We start from the raw sequence: 21,148 nt of genomic DNA, 5'->3' as shown, positions 1-21,148 counted from the left end.
CATATAAGAAAATATTTCAATGCGTGTTCCAAGCAGAACTTGATAACAGCCCAAATACTGCGAACAAATAAGATCAAATTCACAAAATACATTCATTTTTCTTTGCCTGCCCAATGCATTTCGGGCCCATTTGGCCCTTCTTCAGGGGATGATTTCTGAAAACAATATAAAAAATTCATATTTTAATTCACAGGGTAACACTTTTCTCAATTACACAAAAAAATCTTGAAATTCTCGCGATAACAATAAAGTAATTCCAGTCATTATAGAGACAATAATACTACTGCCAAGGTATAAACAGAAATTCACATGAAAAAAGACAGGATAGCACCCATACACCCAAAATGATAACGTGAAAGACATATGACTCTGACAAACCCTTAATCCAATAGTTGGAAAAAAAACACCTCCGTGATCCTACTTAACCAACTGTAGAAATTCGTACCTGATAAATAATCCGTTCAAACAATTATCCTGAAAAATAATAATCAAACAAAATCACTGCTATTTCAATTCAACTTGAATAAGATCTGTGATTGAGTTTATTAACCAGGAGAATCGCTATAAAACCCACCTCAAACCGTTCTAAGAGTCCAAGAAATTCAAAAGATCCAGGTTAGTACTACTTCCACTACCATCCAACGCCTATAAGAATCATAAAAAAGCACGATGTAATCTCGATTAGAAACGACTCCAAGTCTACTCTCACTTTCATATTCAATCCTCACCTTAAAGGGACTTCTTGCACTTGTCCAGCCGTTACATTAGACCGTTCTCAAACCGAAACACACCGCCAGTAAATTCCTGAGTGTTCCGCATCTGACATATAAACACTGCCACAGAGATCGAAAACGGACTCCAACTAAACTACTTCCACACAATAATAAGTGCCATATTGAAACGGAATAAAACCAACTCGAAAAGAGACCAAAAACTCAACTCTATATTTCGGAATCTACTCGATGTTCGTTGTTAATACAACTCACAACCACCTACTATTATATAAAAAAAACACAACCTCTGAGTGGAATCCCACCTCGTGCTGAAAATGGAAAAAATATGATAAAAATAAATGACAATAAAGTGAGTGATGAATGAATAAGAAAGAGCAAGCTGATCAACAAATAAAATGAACAGAAAATTACAAAAAGGCAGTATTCTCATATGATACAAATTTGTATGTCTCGTATGTGTTATATATTTGATTGGACCGACAAAATGAAGCAACGCCCGTAGGGCCATATTGTTTTTAAAAATACATCTTGTTCAAAGAAAACATCCTAAATCTACCTTGTCATTGATCCCTTTGGGATCCTGGGTGTCTAACCTCATTATCCAATAAATTTCCCTTTGTAGCAATGTTTTAGTGAGGTTTCTACCAGGGATTGGGACTACCATTTCTATAATTTGGAATTTAATTTGTGCTATTGAATGCCTACACTTCATCCAATGTACAGCCAAGCTGCTCTTGGTGTTGCAATCGCGAATGGTACTTTTATGCTCAGAAATACGGGTTTTTATTTTCCGCTCAGTTTTGCCTATATAAAGCAATCCGCATAGACACTTTATGGCATATATCAGATGTTTAGAATTGCAGTCTGCCTTATGTCTCAGTTTAATCATTTCCCCTGTTAACGGGTGAAGAACCCCGTTACCACAGATCACATTGTGGCAATGCACACAATTCTGACATCGTTGGGTCCCTTTGAATTCTTGTGTGTTGTCCCATGATTTGTAAGTTAACATTTCCTTAAGGTTTCTCGATCTTTTGTAGGCAAATAAAGGTTTTGCTTTGAAGAGATCTTTAAAATCTCCCTCATTTTCCAACATCTCCCAACGAACATTAATGATCTTTTGAATTTGTCTCGAACTCACAGAATATTTTGATACAAAAACCTGTCTGGTCATTTTTGGTCTAGGTTGAACAGTCAAAAGACTTTCACGTGTTCTAAGATCCATGTTTTGAACAGCTTTATTTAGAATGACCTCCGGATAACCTTTTGTCTTATATCTTTCTTTTAAGATAGTGAAGTTATTTTGTAGAGTCATGTCATCAGAACAAATCTTTTTTGCTCTAAGAAACTGCGAATACGGAAGATTATGAATCAATTTTGGAGAATGCAAACTGGTAAATAATAATGCATTATTTTTATCTGTCGGTTTATGATACACTTCCGTCCTGATGGTGCATTCTTGTATGGTTACAAGCACATCCAAAAATGGTAATGATTGTCTGCTGATCGTCTTGGTAAACTGAATATGCTCATCTTTCAAGTTCAGCTGAATAATCTTAGTTTCCAATAGTTCCAGACTGTTATTCCATAGTATGAAAATGTCATCAATATATCTGCTATAAAGCAGAAGGTTCTCTGTCCATTCCACATCGTTGTAGATGTACTGTTCTTCAAAGTTGGCCATATATGTATTTGCATATGCCGGAGCTCCGGCAAAACCCATTGAAGTACCTTTGAGTTGTAAATAAAAATGATTATCCCACTCAAAATAACTGTGGTGAAGGCAAAAATGTAACCTCTCTAACACAAACACTTTGTCTGCTCTTAAACATGATTGCTTCAACAATGCCCATTCTACCGCCTCCATTCCCCCTTGGTGCGGAATGGAGGTATATAATGCTTTAACATCCAGGGTGCACAGAATTGTATTGTCACTGATCTTGACGGAGCTTAACTTCTGTAGAAAGTGTGTGGTATCTTTAATGTATGATGACCACTCCTGGATGAAGGGCTGTAAAAAGTAATCAATATATTGACCAATAGGTTCGAAAATGGTCCCGCACCCTGTTACAATTGGTTTAAACGGTGGATTGAATAGATTTTTGTGGATCTTGGGTAGCATATAAAATCCCGGTCGCTTAGGGTTCACTTCTGTCACGTATGAACGAGTCTTGTTAGTTATCCAGCCCATTTCTGTAGCTTTATTAAGGATAATTTCCAATGTAGAGATCAGTTGTTGGGTGGGATCTTGATCCAGTAATAGATAAGTGGTTGCAGGCTGCATTTAACCTAAATCTAAGTGCTTCCGGCGACACCATTGGCGGACACCAAGTTACACATGACACTGATTTGATGTCGCCATCCTGTAGCCTTGAGGATATAGCCTAAGTTGACCCCTCCTCCTGAGTTTTGACTGATGGCAGCATTGTTAATTCTTTGGGGAGCCATCTCTGCCCCCAGGGGTGATTCCTACTCTCTTCCCCGTGTAAACGAAGTCTAGTGACCTGTGGTAAGCTACGCCCATTAGTACTTATTTTTTATGAATGTAAATGTTCACAAGCAATAAAAAGATTGCGTTTGCAAAAATCAGTACAAGTGTGGAAGAAAATTGATTTTGACACCTGTCATGAGGGTTTCCTTAGATGATCACAAACATCTTCTACTTTACGAGCGCACAATGGAGAATGGCTGCTGACCACATATAAACAGTGAAGAAAGACCCATACTAATTGCTTTTCCCCGCTCTGCCTCTCATCTCCAGGTCTTCTCTGAGGGGGATGTTTGCTTGTTGCGCCTTCCGACTTTGCCCTTACCTGGTCACAGGAGCCTCCCCCAGCATGGCATGAGAATGGGTCAGACACCAGTCTCAGTGGCCCAAATGCTGAAAGATGTACCACTTTTTTTCCGTGCAGATGACCAGCATCCTTCTAGCATGCACCCCAGCCATGCCCAGGTTACCTTTGGCTTGTGACCTGCCTTCTGGTTTGTTCTAGGAACAGCACAGCGTCCATGCTTAGGTAGTGATTGTGAGCTTTGTATGCGGAGTGTACCGTGGGTGCACAGTGTTGCCACTTATTTTCAAACTGTTATTTGATAGTTTTTTCCACATCTGGATTTTCACCGTTTGGTCACTGGTTTGATTCATTCCAACCGAAGGAAGAGCAGACTTCTCATCTTGCACCGTTTCTTGTAGGCCTGCGATGCACCAAGAAGGAGAGAGGGGAAGAGAAGAGAAGAGAAGGCAGAGGAAGAGGAGAGAAGGCAGACGAAGAGGAGAGAAGTCAGAGAAAGAGGAGAGAAGTCAGAGGAAGAGAAGAGAAGGCAGAGGAAGAGACGTCAGGCGCCGCCCCTCCCCCCCCTTTGCAGTGGAGCTTGTAGAAACCAGTGCTGCAGCTATATTGTATAGGGGGAGGTTGGAAATACGATTGAGGCTCAGTTACCGGGAATATTTTGAAAAATTGCTTGTCCTTGTATACGCTACCCTCTTGGCCTGTGATGAAATTAATAACCTGGCATCATAGGGACAGCTGGCCTGTAACCTGACGGCCAATGCTGCTGTTCGAGTCCTGAGCCAGGAGGCTAGCTTCCATTGGCGCAGCAGGTGCAGTGGCACCGAGCACAAAGGCCTGAGGGGGCCACTTAAGCCTGATTATTGCTGTCTTTTAGACTTCTAGCAGCAGCCAGGGGGCCCTTTCCTTCTTTGCACTGGGGGGCCCATAAGGCACTGACTGGGCCAGTGTCCTGAGCCTGTAGTATGATCACTCAGGGTAAGAGTAACCTGCGCCCATCCCAGCGCCTTGAGCGGGGTCCAGCGTCTTTGACACGGAGGGATCCCACCTATCACCAGTGAGTAGCCCCTGGCAGTATAAGCAGTCACGGCCTTGAGCACCAGTGGCAACTAACTAGCAGGCTGGCACGCTCCGCACAGCGCCTGCTGTGACTGCTTATCTGACGCCTGACTGGCATTGAGTGTGCATCTCGTTCCAGGAGAAGCGCTTTATTTCTCATGTGGCTAAGCCCCCGCTATACAAATAGACTCGATACAATGAATACATGATTAAATAAATATTTGAACCGCGCCCTTGTCAGGGTGATATCAGTGGCGTAACGATAATTGAGGGGGCCCCCCTGCAAAGTACGTGGAGGGCCCCCCTCCGGACTCTGTCAGGAGCTCCCCGGTCGAAGTGCAGTGCTGAGGGGGGCCCCTGGAGCTTGGGGCCCCCCTCCGCACTGCGGGGGGAGGGAGGGGGGGGGGTGCGGGGGCCTGTATTACGCCTCTGGGTGATACCAGGAGCATAGTATTAGTAGCAACACTCTGGACTATTTAACAGCATCCTAGGGTCTCCATGTTGGCATCCTGGAATACTGGAAGAACACGGACACAGATACTTTGGGCGTGTGCTTACATACAATGGAATGGAAAGGCAGCAGTTCTGTTGTTGTTTTATGTTGTCTCTTAGAAGTGGTAATTGGCTACCAAATGGCGCAGGATCGACTACAAATATAATATTCCGTCACAGAATGTAAACTAAAGTTATTGCACCAGGTAGATTCTTTTTTGTATTGTCATTGTGTAAGTTGGGGCACGCTGAATTATACAGGCGCTGATTCTCCTATGCAAAAGATATACTTACGTAGTGAACTCAGTAATTTGCAGGTGCACAATCGTCTCAAAGGCGCGGGCAGTTTTCCTGTGATAGGGAAACATGCTTCTAGGCACTATGACGATTTCTAGAGTTGCGGAATACTAAATTAGCACCTCTTTAGAACTGACTGTAAACCCATTTTAGCCAACGTACTTAAAATGTGATGTCTACAGCACCACGTGGCATAATTTTTTCCAACTAAGTCCTCCCAAAGATTCCGGTGGGAGAAAGACTCCTTCGGGAAAACCCCCATGAACCCTCGTGGAATGAGCCAGGCCACTTTACATGTTGCCCTGGCGCTCTGTGGAACACGTTGCCAGGGCCGGACTGGGAACCACAACCGGCCCTGGCAAAGTGCTCGGCCGGCCCCCTCGGGTGCCGCCGAGCTCTGTGCCAGGGCCGGTTTTGGGCCGATTTTTGATACAGGGCCGATTTTGCAGCTATGCTGCAAGAAAGGCCCTGTAACAAAAACGGCCCCCAGGGGCCCAAAACCGGCCCCCACCTGTGCGGCGCACGGGGGATTGCCCGGTGCCCGCTACGGCCAGTCCAGCCCTGCACGTTGCATCTTTTATCCAGCGCTGGGTATGTCGGCAGGCTGCCCTCTTGTTGTCCTGCAGTGTGTCTAATACACAAAGAACTGAACAATCAGCATGTAACGTGTACGGTGTGCCACTGTTAACCAGATCAATGAACCGCTGTCACTTGTGTGGACTGTCGATGGACTCGGGCGTAGCTACTACTGGCGCAGCGCGTGCAGTGGCACCGGGGCCCCTTGAAGCCAGTGATAACTGATGAACATGACTGATAAAGCAGTCAAAGGGGCCATTTCCTTGCCTGCACGCGGCCCATGGCATCCTTGCTAAGCTCCTGGCTGGATGCATCTAAGAAGAGAAATGTATTGACAATGTCAGCTCCAAAGTTTAGCCGTAGAAAATCGGACTCCTGGTGACAGACTCTGCTTGTCATATAATATCACGTTTTTACATAAATACTTTCAAACAGGCACTGCTACACTCCTCTTGTGGGCTTCACACGGATTACAATATTCTTAATATTTCACTGAGACATACCGTGAGGCAGGCGCGCAACACCCATTGGGCTCACCGTGTGTGTCAGCCCGGCTGAGACAGTCTCGCGGGCTGGCGTCCGTCTAATTGCAGCCGGACCCGAGTACTTCACAGGTCTTTAAAAGACCTTTTACTCGTTAATGAGGCTTTTGTTGTATTTTCACCCCTTCTTACAGCCACTTTGCCTATGGCTGGAAGACTTAGCCCCCCTCCCCCCCGAAATTTGGCTCTAGTTGCCCGCCTGCCGTGAGGAAATGTACTATCGTCCAAATAACTACGACGACCATAATGCATCGGGGCACGGTAATTGGACCTATTGAAATCTTCGACTGTGGTGTAACAAATCGAGTGTGAAATAGACGCTAAGAAGGTCGAAAATGGAATGAGAGACCAGAAAAAGACGAACCGGGAACAAATGTATAAAACTACCCCCGGAACCAATTAACGCTGGTGTGAGGGAGTGGGGCCACAACGGACGTGTATTACAGAGGCGGCAGCGAAAAAGTGAAGTTCGTCAGATTTGAAGGTGTGAACGAACAAATATTTATTGACCTATTCGTAGTTAAACCTTAGTCACACTTCCGAAAGTACTTCTCCCATTTTAAATGTTTGGGCTGGACACTTAAAACAGATAGACGACTATTGCTAACTCCCTCACGCGTTTCCCCGGATGGGCGGAGGGACGCCTCGTGCAAACGCCTATGTGGTTTGGCTCCGCCCCGGTTAATGGTAAGTGGCCATGTGGACAGCAAGAGCTAAAGGCTACATTGTCTGGGTTAGAAGTCAATATATTGGTACACGTTTTATTCATGTACCGAGGATAAAAGGCAGATTACGGCCTGCTTCCCTACGTCTCACGCAGGAATTTTGCAGCAGGTACACAACCCGCCGTGCGATGTCCTCTCGGCGCTCCCAGGTCGAAAACCCTCACATGGACCCCTCCTGCTCGTTACCCGTCACCTCCTCACGTGGCCTCTACTGTCAGCAGGGTGCCTGGGGGCGGGGCTTCGTAGCGCCCCGCCTTCTTTTGCTGTTTGCAGCCGGTGCGCCTGGTTACCAGGCACCTCTGGAAGTCATGGGAGGCGGCATGAGCCAGGTAAGATCCCAGCACCTGAGCTGAGCTTTGTTGTCAGGTCAGTCCGGCGGGTGCTGTGCCTCCTCGTTACTCGCATCGGATTCACACTCTGCCACGGTGCCAGACCCCCCCCCCCCCCTCCTCCAAGTGGTTTGAGTTCCAAACATTTAACAGAGTGAATCAGGCTGGTGGTGTCTCGGCTGCATGTATCTGTCTGTAAACCGTGAGACACGGGTTAAAACCTCCCACAGCTCCAGGGGATGAGACCTTGACTGTAAAAATATGTGTACTCGGTTACAGAGTCGAGTCCTATAGAGTCCGAGCCCACTTAGCTTGTTGGGCTAGTGCACCTGCTGCAGAGCTCTCTGATAAATCTTCAGGTTACAGAATCAACTTCCGCCAGGGCTACCTCGGCGTTCAACTTTGTATCACTCAAAAAGTGAGGACAATGGAACCGAGTGACACGTTTCTGTAATATCCCCTCCTAAAATTGACAATACTAAGAGCCCACGTGACCGTAGCAACCCGCGAACAAGTATTAAAAACACCCAGTTCTTACAAAATCGTGCTTCATTCAAAACTGAAGTTTTGGAGAACTAGAACTGATCCGAAACCTCAAACGAAAACGATTCCTAGTTTCCTACAGGTCTCTTCCCCCAGATCGGGCATGTTTAGTGCATTGCCAGCGGCGTTTTTATTTTAAAAAGCTGGGGGATTTGCCGGGTATCTGTAAGATCAGTGAGTAAGCGCGCGCAGGGTAGCGGGACAGTGCTCCGCCAGTAACATGGGTGCCCGTGAGTTGGCGAATCTAAACTTAGAAACTTTCCGTGTTTAAGAGGCACGCGCGAACTTAACAGAACTTTCATGCTGTGACGCACACAAACCCCCGGCTATTCCTGTCCGCTTTCGCTCTCCCGCCATAGTTCGTTCATATTGCAAAATATTCCTATTCAGGAATAGGCTGGCCCACAATAAAGCAGTGTGCACACCGCAGCCTACTTCAAACACACGAGTTCTTATGCAGTGACGTATGCACACCATGGACTCCAGATGAAAAACGTGTTTCTGTCAGGGAGTTATGCTTAGTTGGCTAGTGTTCCAGGTCCACGCGCGACCAGTTAGGCCAGTCACGGGTATTTCTAAGAATTCTGGGACTTGTTGGTTTTATCTAACCCAGTGTAAAACCAGGACTACAAGCCTCAGAGCCCTAACTGTAGTCATGCATGGACCTGAGAAACTTGACAGCTATGGTTATGGGGAACGAGCCAGAGGTGATGTGCATCGATTCTGGGCCAGAGTTACTTAGGCTGGGCAGGAATGCACCATTTTGCAACAGTGAACTGAAAAGTTCCCCATCTCACCAAGTCAACTTGCATAATTGGATGGTCCGGGCATGGTCATGCCGGAACCAATTGACTCTGTCAGAGTGAGTCCCAAAAACTCAATGGTGCGGACACACTCAAGAGAAGCACCATGCAAAAACAGATTTGGGCAGGTCATATGGCTGGGATTAAAGACCTTGTACTTGTTTTTTTGTAGGTTGATTTAAAGCCCTCTCTGCTCGCAGAAGATATGAAACTGGTCCAAATGATTTTGAATACCTATAGGAGATTTGGATATTAGTAAGGTGTCGTGGGTGAACAGGAGGGCCGGGATCTTCCTCCATAGTGTAGGCTGAACTAGTCACATCATTCTTTGTGACAAGACAGCCTTAAAGAGCATGGCTCACATTTTTAAAATGAATTTTATTTTATCCAGTTTTTTGAATATTTGTTTTCAAGCTTAGTGCTTATTTTGTAAAACTTAATAAGTGTAAGGGCTCAAGGTACTTCTAATCCGTCCACGCCAGGTTTGCTGAATGCCAAGGCTGCCTTGTGACAGTGCGCAAACCCACTCCTTGCCTTAGCCCTGGGTGTGCAGATTTTTTCTACTTGGATCAGTGTAGTCCTGATACAGACTTTGGTGTTCCCCAATGGACTCATCTTCTCTTGTGTATCGAAATTCAGTAGTGCCTTCTTATTCAATCATCATATTCTCCAATCAATCAATCAATCAATCAACCAACCAATCAATCAGTTGTTTGTATAGCATGGCTGCTCACTTGTGAGGGTCTCAGACGCTGAGGGGAGCTGCTGATCCATCTGGGCCTGGAGGCTCTTTACCTGGCAAATGCTGCCATAAAAGTGCACTTGGATACAGTTCATATAAGAAATTGAAAACAATAAAATCGATAGAATCCTTAATCATTAAAAAAAAAAACCAGATTGAACACTTCTTATAAAACTACTTGATCAAAAAAACAGTACTGGTCATGGAATTTCACATTGTTGCTGGAGCCTTTGGCTTGTAGTTCTGGGTTCCAGTAGCACCTTGATAGGGAAGGTCAATAAATTAGATGGTAGAGGTAAAATTTTGTACGGATCCCATTACCAACTATAGACTATGCAGTGCAGTTCTCAGAGCCCAACGCTACCCTGTCTAATAGTCCATACTGCCTTTAAAAATCTGGACAGAGCAAATACAATCAAGGGTGTTGTGTTGTCTCTAAAAATTCTAGAGACAACCTTAAAGTCCCTAATCCCCATACTCCGACAGAGTGGGAGTATCCACTTCTTTCTGTTGTTTAAGCACTGACAGAAAAATAATGATTAATGCATTCTTTCTCCTGGGGATAAAAGGGACCAGTCCGGTTTGGTCTCCTGCCATGAAGCCTCCAGTTAGCCTTGAAGCGTGCAGTGGTAAAGTCCCAAAACGCAATTTGATGACCATGGTTGTTCCAATGGGAGTTCAGTGGAGTCCATGTAGCCTCCATAAGGTAGTTATCTTTGAATTCCAAAAAGGCTAGTGTCCGAGTGTCCAATCTCCTGATCCTACTCAATTCTCCATCTACATACGTCTAGCACATCCCCTTGATGCAGCCTATGACATACTGGTCATAGCTCCTGGGTTAGTCTACAGACATTCACACCCCCTCTTAGCCAGGAAAGTCTTAATATGCCCTAACCAAGGGACCCTGGAGACCCCAGGCTGCTGAAGGAGCTCATCCAATCCTGCCTGATACGTAACTAGGTCCACTTAGGCCCAGGGCAATGGACCTTTGGCCTAGATGCAGATGTAATGACAGGAGTGGGGTACTGGTAGGGAGCTTCGCCAAGGATTGTATAGATTTGTTCTCGCCCAGTACAGTGACCTTCTCATGTCATCACAGTCCTCCTCCATTCAGAGACCCGCCCAACTCCTGCAAGTTAAAAATGTGGATGGCCAGAGGTACAGGTCGGAAGCAGAGGCGCTAAAAAACCCTCAAAATGCCCCCTGCATAGTGTTCAAGCTTCAACTTGCCCTTGTGCATCTGAGCAAACCAGCCAAAATTCTCTGTCGGGAGTGAGACCCAACTACTCAAAGGAAGGGACACACACTCAAGGGGAGCGCCATGCAAAAACCGATTTGGGCAGGTCATATGACTGGGGTTAAAGACCATGTCCTTGGTTTTTTTATAGGTTCAATTCAAGCACTCTCTGCTCACAGAAGACACAAATCTGGTCCAAAAGATTTTGAATACCCACAGGAGATTTGGATACCAGTATGGTGTCGTCAGCGAACAGGAGGCCCGGGAACTTCATACCTGCCAGGTACAGGGCGTCATGACTGCACTACTCTAATTGGGCTACCAGACCATTAATGTATAACAGGAACAGGGTTGGGGCAAGAGCACAGCCCTGTCTTACCCTCCTCGTTACTAGTATCAATGTTCCCAACTCCTCTTGTTTACTGTATCTCACCTGCGCATAATTCATTTGGTGCAGTCTCCTGATGACATCAACTAGATGGCTTGGGGTGCCCTGTTTGATTAAGACTTTTCACTGGGCCTCCCTTGGGACAAGATGGAAGGTAGTACAGAGGTCAACAAAGACTACATAAAGCCAACCACCTCCCAAAACGACATACTTCCAGTATATAAGCTGTAGCTGAAATACTTGGTCGATGGCACTGGTCTAAACCCTGCTCGTAGGGGTCTTATGAGGCCTACACCCCCAACCCACTCACAAAGTCTGTCCAACAGAGTACAACAGAAAAGCTTTTGAGAACTGTCAATACGGCTGATTGGCCATTAATTAGATGGCAGGGACCGTGAGCCTTTCTTGTAAATTGGTACGAACTCTGCCCAGGCAGGGGGAGTGGGTAAGCCTTCTTCCAGAATGCATTTAAAATACTTGGCAAAGTATGGGCCCCAAGTTGCCTTGCCTGCCTTGGACAGATCCCCAGGCACCAGACAAGACCATGGAGTATGCTGGGTCTTTGGACTCCTTACCTTGGGCAGTTTATTCTAAAATCTTAGTAGGTGGATCTACCACTTCTAAAAGACCGTCTTGGCAGGACACCCAGGCTTTTTTTGTGTCACAGCCAACTTTGGTGAAAAAGGTGCCCATTCTAGGACCTAGTACTGGAGTAGCTACAGAGTTTTCATGCTCAATAAGGGAAGAAATTAACATATGCTTGGCAAAGGCATCTAGAGGAACAGAAGCTAGTTCTGGGGCATTCGTGTCTTTTATTGGTAGGGGCAATTGACATGTTATATGGTTTTAAAAGGTCAGGACCAAACCAGAAACTATTGAAACCTTTCCTGTTATTATTGACTGAATCAGTGGTATTCTAATTATCATCATTTTGTGCACTCTCCAAAACAAGACTAACTAGTCTTGGTGTCAATGTCTTTGGGCGGTTGACAACGCTAATCGTAATGCAGGTATAGTCTAAAATCCCTTGTATATGAGACACCAGGACATTGCTAGAATGCACGATTATGTTTATAGAACTTTTGCTGCTTTTGGATGAAGTCTGAATTTGTTATGGTGCAGAGAACGGCTCAATAAAGACTTCACTGCTTCAGAATGAGTTGTGTGCAGCCTGCTACTACCAGCAATTGAGGTCCAGGCTACAGTAATTGCACAGGCAAAGCCATGGCCTTTGAAACAAAAGTATTAAGAAAATAATGTTGATTTTGTGTTATCATTTCTTTCCTGCTAATTCAGAATCTTGTGACAGAATACCAGGCGCCATCATTATCTCAAATTTACACCAACTGCAACAGTATCCATTTAAATATATAATGAAATACAAGAAGCCAAAATTGCCTCACTTGTCTATCTATCTATCTATCTATCTATCTATCTATCTATCTATCTATCTATCTATCTATCTATCTATCTATCTATCTATCTATCTATCTATCTATCTATCTATCTATCTATCTATCTATCTATCTATCTATCTCCAAAAAGAAGAGACACGCCATGGCTCAATTCCTTCAGTGTGTGTTTATTTTAACCAGCAGCAAAAAAATGCCCTTTGCATTTTGGAGCTTACCACGTCGTCCTTTAGGTTAGATATATTGACGACATATTCTGTATCTGGAACGGAAGTAAAGAAAAAGCACAGGATTTGGTTGACATTCTGAATGAGAACAATTTACATTTTACGAGTCAGATACAGCAGGAGGAAATATAATTCCTGGGCATTAGGGTGAAAGTTTCTGTAAAAAAATGGCAGGGTACAGTTAGTTGCATGCCGGCAGTTGTCGTCTGAAAAACCTAATTGAAAGTATACCGTATGGAGAATTACTTAGACCAATGAGGAATTGCAGCTCAGAGGAAGGTTTTCAGAACGAGATGATTGAGATCAGACAAAGATTTAAAGAGAGAGGATATTCATTGAAAGTAATTGATCAGGCATGTGAAAAAGTGAGAGGAGTTAAACGGGAAGATCTGCTGACCCCCCAAAACTAAAAGTGAAATCGAGGATCAAACACAGATTTATAACTACATTTAGCACCCAGGCATGGGAGGTAAAGAAAAGCCTTAACAAATTCTGGCAAGTTTTGAAGACCGATATCTTATTGAAATCCCTAGGTGAGAACCGACAAGTAACCTTTAGAAGAGGTATATCCATTAAGGATGTTCTGAGTAATAGCCTGGAACAATCTCAAAGAAACACCAAAACCATACAAGGTTTTTTCACTTGTGGTGAGTGTAAGGCCTGTAAGTATAGCACAAGCTACAAGCAAATACAGTTGTCAAGGATGAAAATATAATTTATTATAAGAAAACATCTGACCTGTAATTCTGACTTTTGCGTATATGCATTAAGTTGCCCATGTTCATTTAAATAGGCAGTACAATTCACAAAGCCAAGAAAAAGGGCGTAGAACATTTAAGAGCAACTTTACAAGAGGATCGACAATATCCCATAGCAAGACATTTCAAAGAACAACATGACAAAGATATCAGCCTGTTAATTATGTGTTAGATAGAATCTCTGTATTAGAAAGAGGTGGGAATAGATTTCAAGAGTTACGCAGACTAGAATCTAAAATGATCATAAAGTAGGAAACTTTATACCCTTTGGGTATCATAGAGATGAAGAATTAGCTGTCCATTTGGGGAAGAATTCTCACAGAGACCAGTTACATTTCATGTTAAAAGATATGTTTTTTGTAAACCTTTCTGTGCAAATCTCGAAATGTTAGTTTGCTATTTTAGATGAGCGGTGAGCTCCGAAACGTGGCGTGTGTTTTTTGTTGCCTGTTAAAATAAACACACACTGAAGGAATTGAGCTGCAGCGCGTCTCTTTTTTGGTGGAAATAAGGAGACTGTGGCTGTATTGAGGAGTTTTCTACCCCACTGTGGGGTCGCTGTCATAAGAGGCATGGGAATCCACAATGAGGAATACATATTTTTTTTTTTTGGGGGGGGGGGGGGGGGGTTATTCCATGCATCAAGCAATCAAATGTGTTCCCAAGTTCTTCTCAGGAAGACATAAACAGGTCTCCCGAGTGCAAAAACAACCACACACACACCACACCACACCCCCTTACCATAAATACGAAAGTAGTGAAATGGAGTATTTGACTCGTAGCAGAGCAGAAGGAAACTGGCCTTTCCTTTGTGGTGATTACGGTCATGCCTGACTGGTGATTTCGCATTTTTCTGGGATTTGTGGCTGCTATTTTAAAAGATAAAAGTCCATTATTAGGGATTCATTGGCATGTCTTCTGCATCATCTGGGTTCAAGTGTGTCACTCGTCCATCAGCTGGGGGTCATCATGGGCATGCCTCCTTTAATCCAGGAATGACTTACACTTCTGGCTTTGAGTGGTAAGATGGCGGCTGGCGTGTTTCAAATAACCCAAAGGATAACTTTACATAACAGAGGAAGCACACTGCCCAAAAAAATATGGTTTATTAAAATGTCTACTTTCTAAAGAAAAAACAGTGTTAAATAATCTAAGAATCAAATATAATTCCAAGAAAGGAAACCTGCTTCATAATATGAAGAGTATTCTAGTTAATTGGTTTCAACAGACTTGAGATGGTGAACATGATGTAGCATTTAACATTTATCAATAGGTAGAGGAATAGAATTTAGGGAGAAGACAAGACGGGAAACGTACCTAAATCTTGTTAGAATAGCTCTTTCCCTAATTCGAATAAATGCCAAGTTCGATCTCACAGATGTAATCAAACAATCGTCTTTGTTCTCTATTTAAAAACATGCCCAGTTTAATGTTGCACATTTTATCCTGTTCAAAGTTCAGCATCTAACAGGCTTTAAAGTTAGGTGACACTGAAGTTTTACAATTACTAAATACACTAGGAAGAGTGGTAAATGTATGAGAAGCAGGGTTGTAACTTGGTCCATAAGATTTGTGGAGGTGAGCATCAGATTTTCCAACAATCACGCTGGCATATAATATTAAAATGCATTATACAACAAGCCGGGTGAAAGGGAGCGGCGTAAGGGGCAGTGGGAAGGGTGAGGAGTGCGGATTGGTAGGAGTACTGAGTGAGAGAAAACACCATATTTTGTAAAACAACCAACATTTGTAAGGACTTTCACAACAGAGGGGAGGTGTGTGTGCCTTTTTGTCTGTATGTAAACATTCCTGGTGAAATCCAACAGATGTCACACCATACCCGACTGAAAGCACCTGTACCCGACTATCAGAAATAACATTGATTACGGATGTGTAACTCCCCAATCGCCCCCCCCAAGCTACGCTCCTGATTGAGAGTTTGAGATGTTTGCCGTGAACATTTGGACATTTCAGTACATTTACTAAGATCATCTCTATAACCAATGTGATGTAATATTAAAGGAATCTTTTCTTGTTCTTCCATCCAGAAGTTTTAAAATTCACATAAAAAAATAAATGCAAAAAATCCCCCATACTTTGCTCCATTTCCCCGCTGGTCTCAGAGTCCACAAGATTAAGCTAGAAAAGTATTTTTGAATGGCCAACAAAGTTGCCAATTAATCACTGCATGATGTATACTAACTAAAGTCTATACATTTATATGTGTTGCTCTACATTTTGTGCAAACCTGCCACAATTAAAAGAGCACTTAGCTCTTCGCTTCAGTCACTTGGGAACTTTAGTTGTTGAAAAGGCTGGTTCACCGATTGACAACTTGTATATATTTCCCTGTTGCCTGGTTTTGACCGGTGTCAACAGATTCATCTCTGCAGTTCTGAAGTTCTACGCACACCAAACATATTATGGCCGTTTATTAGTTGCACCGTGCACTGCCAATAATACCAGGACTCCAATCCCCAATTTCAGCAAGGATTTGCACCCCTGCACCGTGCAGTTTTGAGTTATTTTTCCTAGAATTGAGAATAATCATGTGGATCTAGAATAGCAGGGTTCTTTTCTGCACCCAATTTCCTGATTCTGTGGATAACTACTGTCCCATCTATCACCTTCTCTGAGTAAGTGGTAAATGGCAGTAGGGGGTCTAGCTATGGTGGGTGATGAGTAGGGTATCCTAGGCACAGCGGGATGTGGACTGGCAGAGGGAAGCATTGCATGCTTCTCCATGCCATAGGAATGGGTCTGATTTGGTCTGGCTCAGCTTGTGCCCGCTGCCCATGTCTGGTTACTGGCAGTATCATTAGCGGGCTTTTCCGGTTGGTAATGTTGGACTGGGTGGTTCAGGATCCAGGTAAAGAATTTTAGTCGCATCTTTAAGATAATGTACTCAATTCTAGTTGAAATGTACTATTTTCACTTTAGGTGTTTCAAGCCTTAATAAATTCTCTTTTTTAATGTGCTTCTTTTCAATGGAAACTGAGTTCTCTCAAGTAGGTTTGTTGGGCATCGAAGAATACAGGTTAATCTAAAAATCAAGTTTTGAAAATCTCATTTATTTTAAACTTGCTCAGTGTAAAGAGTAGATTGCAGTCCTCTAGTATGAAGCATATGATGTAACATTTCTGTACTTTTTTCGTTTCCTGCTAAGTTATGTGAAGTTTTCAATGTTCTCCATTTGCAATGTGCGCAAAGTCTTTTCTCCTCAACTTAGCAGGTTCGTTTTCATCTTAACAGAAACCTGTCAAGCCCAGCATGACACATGGAATGCAATTTTTACCACATACGTAATTACGTCAAAATTCCATTCCAGAAAATATTTGTGCTGGATAAAGCGTTCATTGTTCTCACCTGCCTTGGCCAATGACTAGAAAGAAATGTGCTTTCCCTAATCCCATGCATTGCTGAATTTCCAGAGAGAAACATTTTTATATGTTTGTATTTGCTATTTCTATAGTGTAAACCTAGCCAATAGGCAGTGGAGCTATGTACAGGGTCAAAGACAAGCATTAAGTCAACGAGTGATAGGAGAGGGGGCTGGTTTGTAGATTTTTTTTTTTTTTTTTTTGAAACTTTATTTTCCATTTTTTTACATTGTTCCAAAAGATACATTTGAGCCACTTTGTTCACTAACGATTACAAAGACATTGTCGCATAATCGACATATACAGTTTAAAATTCCAATAAATGCTGTTTCTGACCAGGCCAGAGTAATAAATACAGTATTGCCGTAACTCCATCTTTCTCAGGGCCACCTCCCGTCTCCAACTTTGTTCCCCCATTAACGCAAGGGACCCCACACAGTTAACCTCAACGATCAGATATACAGGGCTGCGGCAGATTGTAAATGGTAACCGACACTGAGTTCGTTTAGCACATTAATAATTTGTCACCCCACACCCTCCGGGACAATGCCATTGTCTGGTTGAGAGTTAGAGGCTTGTTTTGAAACCTCCACACAGGAACGGAATGGGCCCCATATGTCTTTCGGACAGGAGGAGCAGGGCATAATGCCGGCATATGTCTCGGAATTCACATTGCAAAATGCCAAGCTATTCAGCCAATCTTGCACTTTAGGCGCTGTTCTCCTGCCCCAGTGGATCGCAACCTCTCTTTTCGCCAGTAGTAGACCCAGTGAAGCGAACCGCCTGATCCCCTTGGGGAAATTTACCGCGTATCCCATTAAGGCTACTTCCGGAGTTGGAATGAGGGGCAAGTTGACCATTTTCCCTAGTGTGTAATGAATGCCTTCCCAATAAGCCTGCAGCTGAGGAAAGGTCCATGTAAGGTGTGCGAAGTCAGCATGGGGTGCAGTGCATTTCAGGAAAGTGTGTGGCCTGGATGGGTCTATCCTGTGTGCTTTAGCAGGGGTGAAGTAGACCCGGCGTAGGAATTTAAAATGATGTAGTTTGTGCCTACTATTGAGTGAGACTTCTTTACTGACTGCACAACACTTGAGCTGCTTCTCATCCGTTATTGGGCGGCCTAAATCTATTTCCCAGTCATTGTGGACCTTAGCGTCACTCACTGGCTGTATACCTGTGCAAGCTTTGTATAATTTAGAAATTGTATGTGCCCTGTTAGTGTTTTAAATTATCGTGTAAGAGGGGGAAATTACTCTGGTTCGACCGGGGACATGGGTAGTGTAGAACGTAGAGCTGACCGAATGCGACCCATGACAAACCTGTCCATAAAACTACTGTCGTGGTATCAGGTATCGTCTTCTAGTGAGAAGACCTGCCCCGCTGGATATAGGTCTCCAACTTTGGTAATGTCGAACATTGTCAAGGTGCGTTGCACCAGTCGTTCGCCTGATATCGGGAACCACCGAGCGTTCGGGAGAGGAAGGATAGAAGAATATAGCGCCTCAGTGCCGATCAGCCGCCTCCGCTTCTCCCACGCCCAGCTGGTGGTGGACATAGTTTGTATGTCATGTGGGTCCCTGGGGAAGCCCCTGGGTAGGACTGTGGACTACTGCTCCGGGAGCACAAGGTCCGCTTCAGGCCAAAGATACGGTATTCTTGCGTCTGGATGAAACCATGCGTGTGCATAGCAGCAATGCGCCACCAGATAGTACAATTGCAAATCTGGCACGCCATATCCTCCTCTGTCATATGGCAGTGTGAGCACAGGCCAACGAACACTTGGCTGTTTACCTCCCCATACCAATCGCGTAAGGTGGTTCCACAATGCTCGAAAAAAGCCATCAGTGAGGGGTATGGGGATGTTGTTAAATGGGTACAAAAATTTGGGGAGTACCACCATCTTCAGAATTGCCACCCGGCCCGCTATTGGCCAGGCCAATCGCAGCCATCTGTCCACCTGAGTCTCTAGAGTACTAATTGCCTGCCCATAGTTCAAGCGAATGATCTGTGTGGTGTCTAAATTGTTGTGGATCCCCAGATATTTGACCGAGTCTGAGCACCATTCGAGTGGATATTCGCATTCCCATGGTCTTGTGCCCGTGGTTAAAGGGAACATTATTAACTTGTGCCAGTTAATACCTAGGCCACAAAAACGACCAAATCTGAGTATTTCTCTGATGAGGGGCACTAGATTTGTCTGGGGGTCCCTGACGTAAAGGATTGTGTTGTCTGCGTAGAGCGAGTCCAGGAGGGGGCCCGTGTTAAATTGTAATCCTCGCTGTAGATTGCGCTCCTGAAAATGGCGGATTAGCGGATCCATGGCTAGGATGAACAAGAGAGGAGATAAAGGGAACCCCTGACGGGTACCGCGGGAAAGTCAGAAAGGTCTAGAAAGCGTGCCGTTCAGGCAGTCGGGCCGTGGGGCTGCTGTATAATAAAGCTGTGGTGGCAAGGAAACCCATTTGGTGCATCACAGAGATAAAAAATCACCACTCCAAGGAATCGAAGGCCTTCTCTGCATCCAAAAGGATCGCGGCCACGGGAATCTCTGGATTAATCCTATGGAGGACTGCAAATAATGTTCTAAGATTCAGAGAAGTGGATCAGTGGGGCACAAATACAGATTGAACTGGAGATATTATAAACTCCATTAATTGCGACAGGCGATTAGCGATGACTTTGGATAAGATTTTATAGTCTAAATTTAGGAGAGACAATGGCCTGTAGGATCTGCATAATGTTGTCTTTACCGGGCTTGGGGAGTAATTTAATAACTGGCTCGTGAAGTATGGGGGGGAAGCACCTGCTTCTCCAAGGCCTCCGCCTATACCTCAATCAGCTGCGGGGCAAGTAGGTCTTTATATTCTTTATAAAAGTCGTCCATGAAGCCATCTAATCCGGGGGCTGTGGAACCACGTAGTGTGTCGATGACGTGAATGACATCCGCCACGGAGATGAGTTCAGCTAAAAAGTCTTGCATATGCTTCTCTAGGTATATTAGTGCAAACTCGGACAGGTAGTCTTCCTGTGCCGTGTGATCACTCCCTGCTTTAGAGGTATATAGTGCAGTGTAATAGTCTAGAAATTCATCTCGAATTTCCGATGTGGAGGTGAGTGTTTGATTAATGGCGGAGCGTAGTTCAGTGATGTATGCCGTGCTGTACGGTGGTCGCAGAATCTGCGCTAACACTCTGCCAGGCCTTTTACCCTCCCCATATCTTCTGGCTGGTGATATTTACACATATACAATATCTCCCGGTCTGCAGTGTCTCTATATTCAGTCAGGAGGGCCATGCGCTTTCCCACTGAAGCGGAGTCAGAGGTCTGCACAGAGGTTGAGTCTAGGATCAAGATGTCTCACTCAATGCGTGACAGCGTGGTGCGGAGATCCCTGAGAACCCCTGCATGCTTGGCAATACAAACACCTCTGATGTCTTGAACCCCTCCCACAGTACAGCCCAGGAGTCCACTGAACCGATAGCTTCATGTGTTTCTGCCTTAAAGAGGTCATCATGCAGAGTGCGGCTCGGGAAGCGCCATTGCCGCTCAAATCCCTCAGGATGAGGGATTTTCAAATGTAGTAAAATAGGGGAGTGATCGGAATCTGTCAGAGGAAGAGTCTTAAGTGTGCCGAACCAGCCTGCCACTTCAGGAGAAAGTAGCCAATAATCGATTCTGGTCCAGGTGTTGTGTTGACCTGAGTAGTGTATGCAATCAGTGAGGGTGGGATTAAGCTTGCGTCAAATATCTAAAAGTGAAAATTGTTTGCTGAGATCTAGGAGGGCGCGACGCGCCCACGGTTTAGTGTCAGGGGTCGTGGAGGTGCTGTCAAACTTAGGGTTAAGAAGCAGGTTAAAGTCGCCACCCACTAATAACAGTTGCGGCTCACAAGGCGTGAGCCGCAACTGTTATTAGTGGGTGGCGACTTTAACCTGCTTCTTAACCCTAAGTTTGACAGCACCTCCATGACCCCTGACACTAAACCGTGTTGAACATTCAGTTTGTGAAAGAATTTGGGGGAATCAGTGTTCGGGCATAAACGCTCATCAGGGAAACCCTGTGTCCTCCCAGAGAGCCAGTGACCATGATGAACCTGCCCTCAGCGTCCCGCACTA

At 44.5% G+C, this 21,148-nt stretch overlaps 1 protein-coding gene across 2 annotated transcripts in view; it reads left to right on the top strand.

Annotated features, from left to right (window-relative positions):
- The first annotated feature begins 7,243 nt into the window (after positions 1–7,243).
- Positions 7,244–21,148, top strand: part of LOC146776484 (dual specificity protein phosphatase 22-A-like) — a 230,473-nt gene continuing 216,568 nt past the window's right edge. The window contains exon 1 of one of the 2 annotated variants that reach the window (XM_085637605.1): positions 7,244–7,543. In XM_085637605.1, the coding sequence (XP_085493731.1) occupies positions 7,343–7,543 (201 nt within the window). In that variant the 5' untranslated portion in view covers positions 7,244–7,342. The remainder of the gene's footprint in view (positions 7,544–21,148) is intronic. The other variant, XM_085637606.1, reaches the window with a different exon arrangement.

The sequence above is a fragment of the Triturus cristatus genome, chromosome 12, assembly GCF_964204655.1.
Source record: "Triturus cristatus chromosome 12, aTriCri1.1, whole genome shotgun sequence".
In the NCBI taxonomy this organism is placed as follows: domain Eukaryota; kingdom Metazoa; phylum Chordata; class Amphibia; order Caudata; family Salamandridae; genus Triturus; species Triturus cristatus.
This window is presented reverse-complemented; position numbering and strand designations above follow the sequence as displayed.